Source organism: Pongo abelii, chromosome 2 (genome assembly GCF_028885655.2).
Source record: "Pongo abelii isolate AG06213 chromosome 2, NHGRI_mPonAbe1-v2.0_pri, whole genome shotgun sequence".
Taxonomy (NCBI): Eukaryota; Metazoa; Chordata; class Mammalia; order Primates; family Hominidae; genus Pongo; species Pongo abelii.
Genome location: NC_085928.1, coordinates 102,286,293 through 102,299,085, shown reverse-complemented (window position 1 = coordinate 102,299,085; position 12,793 = coordinate 102,286,293). Strand labels below are relative to the sequence as shown.

Genomic DNA, 12,793 nt, shown 5'->3' with positions numbered 1-12,793 from the left:
GATCCTCCCGCCTCGGCCTCCCAAAGTGCTGGGATTACAGGCGTGAGCCACCACCCCTGGCCTGTGCTGTTTTAAAGAGCAGCATTCCAAGAAGAACATCCTGCCGGCAAATTCCAGGTCTGGCTGGTGGCTCCATCAAGGGAGGGGTGTGGGCGTGGACACCCAGACCACTCTAGCAGAGCCCTCCGACAGTCTGTGGGGCTTGAGCGTGGGCCTATCCAAGCTTGGCGCTGGCTCTGGCCTGTCTCTATCTGGACAGCCCACGTCAGGCTGTCCCAGGACACGCCGATATCATACTACAAGTGTGTGGGGGCGAGTCCTTCCTCCTGATCCCTTACATCTAGTAACCAGTGGAGCTTCCACTGGCAGTCAACAATCAGGGACAAATACCACACCACTACCCCTAAGACCACCTCCCGCAACTCCACGTCCTCCAGCAGAGAAAGGTGGATTTCACAGAGATTCCAAACTCGATCCTGGTGTAAACTGAAGACAGGGGTGATGGCAACCTAGGTCTGGCCTGAGAGCAAGACCTGACACACAATGCCTTGGAGACCCTGCGCATGTCCTGCTGCCCCCAGCGAGGGACCATCATCTGTCTCTGGAGATGACCTTGCCCTGGGCTGGTTGCTCAAATCATCAGAGTCTCCACCCATGGTAGGTCCAAGCCCAGGTCCGGAAGCCACAACAGGCAGCCCAGTGCTGGTCCGGTGGCAGGAGGGCTGGCATGGGAGGGCACTGACATGGCTGGCCCCACAAGTTGCACCTCCTCTTAGCAGGCTGACCTGCAGTTGCCCAGACTCTCCTTCAAAGCCTCCTGAGGTAGCCAAGAGACTTACCTGCCAGCATGGACCAGCAGGCCTACCAGGCTCTTCCACACACCGGCAGGGCCACATGGGAAAAGTGCAGCAGGTCCCAGCAGCCGCCAGAGCACCCTGAGCCCGCAGCTTCTTCCCATCGACAGTGCAGGGAGAGTAAGGTGTTGATAGCAGACCCTATAGATCCAGTGGGACTGGTGGGGATGGGGAGTGATGGGCTTCTCTTGAGCACCTGCTCTGCACTGAGCACAGTGCATTGCTTACCTTGTCACCAGAGGAGGGTATCACAACCACTTCACACAATAAGAACCCAAGATTCAGAGAGGTTAGATCACAATGTTGAGGTCACACAGCTGGCAACAGGCAGCTCCTTCCCCACCCAGCGTAGGCCAGAGAAAGCATCCCGTCATCAGGACTCAACACAGCTGCCCTCTTGTCAGTCCAGGCTCTGAGGCATGAAGGCTCTGCTTCCACCTGGAGGCTGCAGAGGCTATGAACCCACTGACCACGTGGTACTGACAGCTCTTGGGAAGATCTAACACCACTTCCCATTCCCCAGGGCAGGGCAGGTGTGTTTGAGGATAAAGACCTCCTTGGCTGGCTAAGCCCCAAGAAGCTGAAGAGGGAAGGCACGGGCAACACACAGACACAGGGAAAACACTTGTCCTGGCTTCCCCAGCACAGGGGCAGAGGGAGGACACTATGGAAGCCCTCAGGAGCAAATGGAAACTCAGGTGCCTGAGGCCTCTGAGTCCCAACAGAAGCAGTCAGTGGGGGCCAGCCAGAGGGAGGTGGGTGCATGCAAGGGCTCTGACTGCCCTTGTTCCCAGACACCCTAAACAGCTGCAAACAGGGGTGTCCTGGCCTCAGAGGCAATCCTGGCGGAGGCCCTCCCAAGTCACCATTCTCATTCTGTTTGGGCCCTGGGGATGGGAAGATTGATTAAGTGTCATCCAGCATAAGCCACTCCTGCAACAAGTGCAATGAAGTCAGGTTTAATTTTGAGATTCCTGTGTCCTCACTCACGCAAGGAGGAAGTCACCTGGCTCCAGTGAACACATGTGGAACAGAAATCAGGGCCACTGAAAAGCCACCACCCACTTGAGAGGGCTTGTTCCCAACAAACCTGACTCAGATGGGCCCACTTTGGGCCTTTAGTCAGATCTAGAGAAAACCCCCGGCTCATCCAATCAATGTGCAATCAATTTCTACACCATGGCAGAGGTAGGAAAAGCCAGTCACGTGGTCCAAATGATGAGTGAAAATCAAGCCATCGTGGGGCCACCTCCTCCACCAGAGGGGGAGCCACAATCTCAGGACCCAGAAGGAGCAGACATTTTTAAGTGGCTCCTTTACATTAAGCAAAATGTGGTCCTCTCAGTCGGGTCTGAAGCATCATTTGTGTGTGAGCCCAGCCCACTGGGGACCTCTGGCTGCCAGGTGGAGTCTCCTGGTGCAGACAGCAAGGTGGAGGGCAGAACCACAAAAATCCAGGGCTCTGGTATGGATGTGATTCCCACAGAGTTCAGTCCCCTTTATTTACCCAAGTCCCACGGTACAAATCCCTGGCCTGCCACCCGCAAATCAACCGAGCTCCTGATTCCTGCTCCCCTGATCACGGTGTTGCTCTCTGCATGATTAGCTGCTGGTTCTCCAGACACTGCTTCAGCTTGTCTTCTGTCAGTGTCAACCGCTGCTCCAGGATGGAGACTGTCTGCAAAATAAACAGTGGTTGGATCAGAACACAGAAGGGCCACCAGGCTGCTCTAGGGACCCCCTTGGCCAGTCCCCACTTGGCTGCCTCAGCCACTGCCCAAATGCCAGCTGGCTCTTTCCACCCAGGGGTTCTGCCAGGCCCCTTGTCTCTGGTGCTATTGGGACAGCCCTTGCCTTTATGTCTGCTTCTGCTGGCTCTGGATGGCTGATCTCTGATGTTTGTGGGCAGAGGGGTGGGGACACAGTGAGGGAAACTAGATGGCAGGTCCCATAGCCTTTGGTCATTTCTCAAGAGAACCAAGGGGTCAGGAACCCCCCATCCTGGTGGCCTGGTATTTATATTGGAGTTCTGGAGCAAAACCAGCTACCTTGTCTGAGCCAGGCACTGTCCATAAACAACTGGAGACCATCAACCACCTCCACTCCAGAGGTGAGAAAACTGCACCCACAAATGATGGCACTCCACTTAGGTCCTTCCCCTCACACCTGGAAGAGCCTCCCAGGCTGGCAGGGGACAAAGGCAGGGAGGTGAGTCCCCTGATCCCAGGAGGGTCTCTGCCTGTCCAAGTCCAACGAATACTACTATAGGATATGTTATCTGGGACTTCAGCCCAGGGCAATCACAGGCCATGACAACTTAATCTCTCTGAGCTCACTTTCTCCTTCCAGTGCTAAGGACAACCAAGCTCATGGCCTGGGTAACTCAGCAGCCCAGCAGTTGCTCACTCTGACCATGCTTGTCATCATGCTGCCTTCCTGAAGCTGGGCCCTTGCTCTCTTGGCCTCTCTTACACACCCAGCACAATGGCTCACCTGCAGACCTGGCTGCCTGGCCTGCCAAAGGCCCCCAACTGCTGGAGCTGCATGTGCTTCATGGGCCAGGGCCAGTCTTGCAGACATCGCTCCCAGACAGGCTGGGAAAAGCTGCCCTCCTCCTCTGGCTTTGGATAGAGTGTCAGCAGAGGGGCAGCACTGTCTGGGAGCCTGCATGCTCCCCAAAGAGGGGCTGAACCAGAGCAAGCCTGCCCCACTCATCACTTGCGCAGGTTGGACCATGCTGGCCATGACGCCTTTGGCGTCATTTCACTTCCCTCTTTAGGGTTGGCTGAGTGCCTTACTGTATGCCAGGCCCCCGCCGGCCACTGGATGAGCCCATGTGAGTATGGCAGCCTTGACTCCGGTACTGTGCAGCCCATAGGCATCAGGAGGGTCAGATTAACCTCACCCGTGTGTTTTCCCAAGAGGTTTTGCCCCCTTCCCTGGGGCTCCATGAAGTCCTGGGCCTTGGTCCAGTGGAAAGGAAACTTTCTTTCATACATTTAATAAAACATTGAAACATTTTAGAAGGGAGTTTCCCCCTGTAAGGCTGCTATAAATTCTTGCAGTGTCCGGCACAGACATCAGCTGCCGTGGAGGGTGCTCCGCCTGGTGGCTGGCCCCTTCTAAACGGGCTAATCGGGGCTGTGAGGACTCTGAACCCTCTGTCACTGGACAGAGCCTGGAAAAATTGCTGCCCATGGAACACAAACTGCACCCTGAGAGGCAGAGCTGAGCTGAAAGAGACCATCACATTCCCCCTGTGCTGGCCGGCCAGCCGGGGAAGGGGGTCTGCAGCTCGTAAAAGTGGCAGCGGAAACAGCCCCTGGCTGGCCTGGGGCAGCATTCCTGGAAGTTTCCACTGGCTGCTGTGAAACTCACAGGGCCAAAATCATTCTCCATCCAGACTTTTTCCGATGGCCCCAAACTCAAGGCCGCAGCAGAGGAGCCTGTTTTTCCTCTTCTGCTTTTTTTTTTTTTTTCAAACTTTTCACAGGAACCCAATTTGCAAACGTGGAGATAGTGGGCCCAGAAAACGTGGGTGAGGTGCTGGGCCAACGTCAATACAAGGGCCTCCACTTAGTTCCATAGGGGGCCCATACTTCAGCTCAGTAGGAATGTGACCACTAAATGTGTCTAAATTATTTGAAAAGAGAAGCATCACCTGTTTCACAACCAGCTCCCTGCATGAAGGGTGCCACCCCGTTGAGGCCTTCCTCTCAGAGTTTTGAGAATCACTTCACAGCACAGTAGACAAACAGGCTTTTACGAGGCCCAACACCCCTCAAGGCAGTTTCCCCCCCTCCAGCCTAGCTTCAGAGGAGCTGTGTCATCTCTGTGTTTGGTCTCGGCTTCCCCTGTTCCTTCTCTGCCAAGGTGCCGTGTGGTGGCCACCATCAGGGAGAAAGAAGTCCACCAGGCCCTTCCCAGCACATGTGATCCCAGCTGCCCCCACTCTGAGCCAGGAGAAGGCCTGGGAGAGCAGGATGCCTTTTGGATTTCTGTACATTAGAATGCTGTCTGGCATTCTCTGTTCCATGTAGTTAAAAAAAAATCCTACTTTCTTAAAAATTTTTATATTTTTCTTAAAAATCAAATTTTCTTAATAAAGCATAGGGCCTCGTTTTCACAGAAAATGGTGACTCCTCATAGACAGTGAAACATGGAAATCTCTCTTTTTTTTTTTTTTTTTGAGACGGAGTCTCGTTCTGTCGCCCAGGCTGGAGTGCAGTGGCGCAATCTCGGCTCACTACAAGCTCCGCCTCCCGGGTTCACGCCATTCTCCTGCCTCAGCCTCCCGAGTAGCTGGGACTACAGGTGCCCGCCACTGTGCCCAGCTAATATTTTTGTGTTTTTAGTATAGACGAGGTTTCACCGTGGTCTTGATCTCCTGACCTTGTGATCTGCCCGCCTCGGCCTCCCAAAATGTTGGGATTACAGGCGTGAGCCACTGCGCCCGGCTGAAACATGGAAATCTCAAATGCTGCTGGTGTGCCTTCCCTCTACAAGGGGAAGGAAGGGGTTCCCCCATGATGGCAATGCCCCATCGGGCATCCAAGTGGCAAAGTGGAGACACACTCAGGGCTGGTGGCACACACAGGCAGGAGGGCTAGCAGGCCACCTGCAGGGAGTCTGTCTGGGCCACAGGTCCAGAGCAGCCAGGACAGGCCACCACAGTGCCACCGTGCTTCCCCAGCTGCACGGGAGCTGTGGGAGGAGGGCAGGAGAGCATCTGAGGTGGCAGAAGGGGTGTGTGGGGGGTATCCCTGGAACAGACTGGTTTGGAGCCATATCATGTGGCCTTGTTCAGAATGTATATGATCTTTACCTGTCGGTTCAGAACAAAAAGTAAGCACATCCCCATATACCCATATGAGGGTTCAGAAAATACATGCTACCTTGGTGTACACAGGCCACTGCCATTTTCACCTGCTGCCTAGTGGCCCAACTCCCAGCGGGGCCCAGCCAAGCAGGCTGCTCTCGTCACCTCATGCTCCATCCACCCCGGGAATTCTCCTGCTACCAGCGCCTGTCCTCACCAGGCTGGAGACAAGGCCACACCTGCCCTGGAGGGTGAGGAGGAGCGCTCTGCAGGCAAATACCTCTGCGGCCTCCCCGGGTCCACACTCCATAGCCTGGAAGCCATGACTTTCATTTATTCAAGGAAAAATGAGTGCTGACCTTCCAAACAGCTCCTTGATCACACTGCCTCTCACCCTGTGCTCTGTACAGGGGAGCAGGGGCCAGAGGTCTGGTCCTAGCCCCTCAAAAGGTCCCCAAAGAGGTATGGGCTGTGTCAGGTGCCAGGTGTCAACAAGGGAAACTGCTTTGCCTGACACAAGCGTCCATGGCTTCTGGCTTTGGGGCAGGGTAAAGGGAAACTGACGAAGGGGTTGAGGAGTCCAGGGCTCTGGCTGCTAGGGGGCAGCCTGGGCAAAGTGGCCAGGAAAGATGGCCCATCTCCCAGAACTCCCTCTTGCTGGGGTCCAACTCTCCCACAGTGCAGCCCCTTCTGTCTGCTGACCTTGGAGAAACCAGGCAGCACATTCCCTCTCCTGGGACCTGGTGCCACCCTGGGAACATTCTTAAGTCCTCCGTATAGTCGGGGTGTGGAGCCTAAACATGAGGGGACCAGCAGAAGTCCTGGGACTGGGTTCAGGGCAGTTCACCCTGATCATTGACCCTCTGCTCTATGGGCTTCTCTTGGCAGCTGACTTTCACGCGACGCTCGTGTGTGCCAAAAACTTCAACAAACCTTCAGTGTAGGAGCTTTTATCATCCCCATTTTACAGATGAAGAAACTGAGGTACAGTGAGATTAAGTAACTTGCCTAAAGTTACACAGCTTATCAGTGACAAGCCTAGGCTGTAAGCCTAGGTGGCCTGGCTGCAGTGCGCACGCTAAAGCACTGGGCAGTGTGCATCTTGGCTCTGTCCCCATCAAGAATGCCAAAGGAGAGGCCTGCTGGTGTCCCATCCCACTTCCAGCCCTGATGCCCAAACCCAGGCAGCCTGAGGAAAGACTCGGGGATCCCTGTCCTCACCCGGCAGCAGCACCTGCTGTCCTGGTTTAGGCTGCCTGGCCTAGCTGCTCCGAATTAAATGAGCAGAAACTCCTACCTCAGCCATAGTGGGAATGGACAGCCCCCAGGGTCACCCACCCCCTCACATTGTCAGGCCTCATGTGTCACCACCCCCTGAAAAGCAGTCTCTTACCTGGCTAAACATTTAGGTTTGGAATTATTACAAAGGTCATAAGGATAATTCATGTGAGCCATGAAAACTCAATGTTATAGGAACTGAAAGGACATAGTGACAAGAACCTCCTCCTGGATGCACCACGAGAAGCTGCCTCAATCACTTCACTGTCAATGCTTCTTTCACCGGCACTTGTACCACTGCAGCATTAAGTGATCAGCCCCAAAACACGCTGTGGAACTCGCCTGGGTCACTGCTGGGTGCCCCATCCCCTGAAGACAAGGTTCACCTTTAAACAAGGTACCTCTCCCTAAATCGGAGTGACAGGAAGCCGGAGTGAGGACCCTATGGCCTGGGCACTGTCATTCCTCACCTGATACTGTCTGCCTCCCAAGTCAAGGCCCTCATGGCCAGTGTCAGGAAGCCTCATGGGGTGTGGTCAGCAGGGCTCCAGAAGTTTTATCTTCAAAGTCACATCTGCCCGAGGTTCACCTGGGGGCTCATTTCTGAACCCTTTTCCTACTCTGTTACCAGCAATTTCCTGGAAGCCATGGCCCTTCTCAAGAAAACCTTGGCCTTAAAATCACTTGTTTGCCATCGAATGTATTCTGTTGTTTCTCTAGGCCAAGGGTTAGCAAACTACGGCCGGCTGCCCCTTTGTGTAAATAAGGTTTTATGGACAAGCCTGCTGGCTTCCGTATGGTCTCTGGCTGCCTTCTGGGTCCAGTGGCAGGTTGACAGAGGCTGTATGGCCCACAAAGCCTAAAATCTTTACTGTTTAAATTTGCTGACCCTTGCCCTCACTCTTCACTTACTCAAACTCTCACAAAGCACCTCCCCACGCTGGCCTGTGCCTGGCCCAGGATGATAATATGCAGACTCGGCTGGGCCCACAGGGTGCACCCCAGTTAAACGAGGCAGATGCTACGCAGGCGCATAGACAGTGGGCTACACTCGGGGGACAGAGGGGCAAGAGGGGCAGGAAGAGGATCAGGACCCAAAGAATGGTGTGTGCGAAGGCCCTGAGCTGGCCGCTAAGGTAAGAAACGGGAGGGATGGACCATAGGAGGCGCGTGTGCTGGAGCAAGAAGAGGGGGCCTCGGGGGAGGCAGGAGATGGGGTTGGGCTCTGCAAGTCATGCCTAGCAGCTTCATCTTCACCCTCAGAGCAGGAGGGTGCTGGGGGGTGCTAGGCTGAGGGGATTTGAGACCTCTCTGGCTACTACACAGGGACAGTCTGGGAGTGGCTTCATGGCTGTGGGAAGGTGAGGTGCAGGCAAGAGAGAACGAGAGGGGATGACAGTGGCTTGGACTGGGGGCAGGAGAAGCCAGGAAGGAAAGTGGACAGAACCAGAGATAGCCACAAAGAATGAAGCACCAGTACCTGGTGACGAGTTAGATGGGGGTCTGAGAGAGGACATGTGCTCCAAGGCCAAGAACACAAGACAAGGACTGACCCTGCAGGAGAGGCAGAAGACGGGCTCCAGATTGCACAGGCTGAGTATGAGGACCCCCAAGAATGCTGAGAGGGTCTGGCAGGCATGGGGTGGTCTGAGAAGCCTCAGCCAGCAGCAGAGTTGCACTGCATTTTTAAGACTGGGACTACTGAGGATCCTATCGAGGGCAGCCAGTGGGTGAGGAGGGAAGGAAGAGGGGGGAGGGGGAAGGGCAGTGGACCCACAAGGCCCCTGCAGGCTGGAGAGCAGAGTCCAGAGCAGGGGAGCCGAGGGCCTTGCCAGGACCCAGGGTGATGTCAGAGATGGGCTGAACGTCCTGGAAATCTCCTTGGTGGGGATGAAGGAGGGATTGCCCAACCCAGGTGACCCAACAGGGAGGATGCCAAGATGCTGGGGACCAAAACCAAGAGCATGGTGACAGGCTAGCTTGGGCTGGCTCTCAGTAGCTGGACAGTGGATCTAGGAGCTTGGGCCAGGTGGTAGGGCTTCTAGCAGTGATTCATCTGCCTGAGCTCTCCAAGGAAAATCCCCCCAGGAGAGGGTGAACAATGGCATTCTATCTGAATCTTAATTTTCCCGCTCAGGGGAGACACTGTGATCTGTCCTATTGGGGCAACATTCAGAGGGCGAGTGTGCCTTCTCTCACTCACAGTTCAAGACGTGTAAGACGTTTTATGTAACACCTTAAAGGGCCTTCTGAGCATGGTATAAAAAGAACTGATTTTAAAATGACAGGCTTTTATTTTTAGCCCCCTAAAAATTGTAGTGATGCCCAAAGAAATTGCACTGAAATACAAGTCCTCAGAGACATGTCTGGCACCTGGGCCCCCAACTCCAAGTAGAAGAGGAACACTGGGGACATTTCAACAGATACCCCCAGTCTGCACCTCACTACCTCAGATGCGTCCTTCTCTACTGACCTAGAGTAATTAGGTGTCTGCTGAAAGCCTGCTATGGTCCCCACAGGGCTCCGAGATTGAAACAGTTAAGCCCAGATGCCATATCATCCTCCACGCCCACCAATGGCCCAAACTGACCAGTTCAGGTGTCCTGTCTGGGACAGAGCCTGGGTTTATGCAGCTCTGCTGGCCTCTGAGGTGGCTGGGGGGAGAGCCTTAGCTCCTCTGAGGTATGTGATGGGGACTCGGGCATCTGGGGCATCACGAGAGTTCAGAGGGGCCTCTGTATGACCCTCCAGCTGGCGAGAGGCATGGGCGGTGTGACACCCCCATGGGCTCTGCAGAGGTACAGGAAGAGTTCCTCTCTGGACAGGCACAGAGGAGGTGGGAGCATAGTGCTTCCGGAGAGGGTGAAGCCCCCACCCTCATACGTGGCGAAACAGAGCAAACGAGGACAGGTGCGACTCACCTGGCTGCGCCTCACACCCCGTGGAGTGACGTACAGTCCGTCATGCCCACTTTCTCCCCTCAGGTCTAGTTACACCCCAGCACTCTTCCTGGGCTATGTGGGCTTTTCCTTTGTCCCTCCTTTCTCCTGCTGGCCACCTCCTCCCAGTGTGACCTCCCCTTCTTTCAGCCCCAGCCTCTTTTTCTCCCTGGCCTGGTTTTCTCTTGAGGTGGGCTTGTCCTGCACTTTTTCCTTAGCTTCTCTCCCAGTTCTCATTTCTATTTCCTTTCAAGGCCTCTTCATTCCCTTTCCACTCTGTGTTTGGTGAGAGGGCGAGGGGAACAGGAGCAGAGTGTGTGTCTGGCCACCTGGGACTGAGCTCCGGGTGGAGTCAGGCCCCTGCCACAGCTCACCTGCTATGGGGCTGATGACAGGGCTGCCCGGCCTGGGAAGGAGAGCATCAACTCTGACAGGAAGGCCTCTGGGAGAAAGCAACACAGGATGAGCCAATGCAAGTGCTTTCCAAGTACTAGGTGCAGCAGGTGCAAAGGCCCTGAGGCACACTCTTGGAACTGTCAGGAGGCCAGGGTGCTTGGCCTCAAGTGGTTGAGCAGGGAAGAGATATGGGCCCTAGGGCCCTCAGCTCGAAACAGAAGGGAACAGAGAAGCCTCCACTCCCTGGCACTGCCTCACCAGGCTCACAGGTCTGAGTAGGCACAGCCAGGGAGGATGCTGTTCCCACGTGCCTGTGGCCAGTTTGTAGAACGCTGGTTCCAGAATAAACTCGGAGAAGAGCCTCGACCTAGGAACTGATCACAGTCACCTGGTCCTACAGTCCATGAAACGGAAGTGAATGGACAGACTGGCACTTCAGAGCACAGACCAAGGGCACACCCTCAGAGACAGGTCCCTTCCAGGAGCTGCTCCTCCTCCCATGACCATTGTCGTCACCACCTTTGCTGAAGGCTTCCCTCATGCACTCATGTGCAAACATGGCAGGGAAGCTGGAGCCGTAACTTCTCCAAAACTGAGGAGTTGTGGGACACTCACGACCCTCCTTGGGGGCAGCCAACATCATTCACTCCCATACCTCTGTCAGGCACCCACCACAGGCAGCAAACAAGGGACCCTAGCTCTTGGGGGCTTCCGAGCACTGACACAGCTGCAGCACCAGTCCCGTCTAGGCTGCGGGGAAAGCTACTCCACCACCACTGACAGCAAAGAACATCTTAGGGGCAGGAAACAACAAGGGTGGCCAGATCCTTAAAAATACTTCTCCAAGTGCAGGCTTCACTCGAGGCTTCCCCACTCCATCCCCCTGCCCCCCAGCTCTAGGGCAGCCCCTCTTCCCAGGGGCCTCCTGCTCACCTTGGCCAGGGCCCTTCCCCATATCCACATCCTGCTCTTAGCAGAGCCCTGGGTGGTGGTACCTGGGGCCCTCCTTGGTGAGTGGTACTGGTTCTTATGGGAGCCTCCTCTGAGCTGGAAGACAGGTGGCATGGAGGTGGACAAGGTGGTTGGGCCAGACTGATGGGTGGAGGCGGAGCCAACATCCAGCCATGTGTCCCACCAAGCACTCTGCCTGGGCTGGGGACACAGTGGCAAGGGGAGCTGCAACTGTCCTGGGTTGGCAGGTTTGCAGGGAGGCCAGGAGATAAGGCATCAGTGGCTGATGGGGCAAGATGGAAAGCCACACTGACTGAGAGAAAGGAGAGGCAGCAGCTGGGTGAAGCCTGGGAGAGGCAGTAGGAGGGTGAACACACAGGGCCATGCTGTCCCAGGTCCCCCTGGCGGCCACACTGGGTTGGTCAGTGTACCATTGGCAGGGGCAGCCACATCAGGGCTCTGCCCTCGCCAGACTCAGGCAGGCACCGCATCCCCCGCCCCAGCTGGGCTCCTCCTACACTAGGGCCTCCCAGGCAGGGCTCGAGGCACTTCCCTCTTGGCACTCAGGTGCCCCTCCTGCCTGCTCCTTTCAGTCCCCATCCTCACACCTAGGCTTCCTGGTGACTCCCCTTGCCCTACTCCTGGGACACCCTTCACCCTCTGCCTCCTCACTGCTTCTCCGTGCCCCTTTCCTATCCAAGAGCTCAGGAATAAAGGCCAGACTCTGTGGCATGGCATTCCCGTGGCCCTCCAGGCCCTATGCTGCCCACCAATACTGCCTTCCCTGCCCAACCCCGCCCACCTGAGGCCCGCCCACTCTCCTACCCTAGGAGCCTCCTCGCCCTGGTCCCGCTGCTAGGATGCCTGCCTTCCTCCCCTCATGGGTGCAGGCCCTTGGAAAATGCCACTGAGGGATTCCTAGTGGGGAACCTTGGTCCCATGTGGTAAGCACGAAGGCTCCTCAGCTACATGGCCTAGGTTCAAAGGGAAACTTGACCACTAAATCGCCGAGCAGCCTTGGGCAAGTTACCAGACTCAGGGCTTCAGTTTCCTTGTCTGTAAAACACACCTCTCATAGTCACTGCAATATTCATATTAATAGCAAATATGCATCTAGCACTTGCTCTGTCTGGCCAGGCACAGGCATGCACTATGGGGAACATGACTCCTCTAGCCATTGCCCTGGCTGAGCTCTGGGATGTTGGGGGAGCCATGGGCACAGATGGGGCTTGATGAGGCCCCAAATAGGGCAGCCTGTGGTCAGGTTTGGGAGGGTGTGAGCCATTGATGCACGTGGTGGTCTGGCTGCTTCTTTAAGTTCTCCTGTGATGAAAAGCTCCTTTTAATCATTTCCTGGGTTGCGGTTGATGTGGGCGCCCCCATGAGGTCTCCCTGGTGGGGCTGGGGTTCTCCAGTCTCCTCCCCACCAACACAGGAGCCAGATAACTGGGCCGGAGGTGGCGTGGCCCCCGCTGCTCTGAGTCTCAGGGAGAGGGCACAGTCACTCGGCCACACCACTGAGGACATTTGTGGCAGACCAGGGCAAATGTCCTAGG

General features: G+C 55.7%; 1 protein-coding gene across 5 annotated transcripts in view; it reads right to left on the bottom strand.

Annotated features, from left to right (window-relative positions):
• Positions 1 to 1,797: 1,797 nt before the first annotated feature.
• Positions 1,798 to 12,793, bottom strand: part of POC1A (POC1 centriolar protein A) — an 81,817-nt gene continuing 70,821 nt past the window's right edge. For all 5 annotated transcript variants that reach the window (XM_002813664.6, XM_002813665.6, XM_054552153.2 and 2 more), the window contains one exon: positions 1,798 to 2,532. In XM_002813664.6, the coding sequence (XP_002813710.1) occupies positions 2,434 to 2,532 (99 nt within the window). In that variant the 3' untranslated portion in view covers positions 1,798 to 2,433. The remainder of the gene's footprint in view (positions 2,533 to 12,793) is intronic.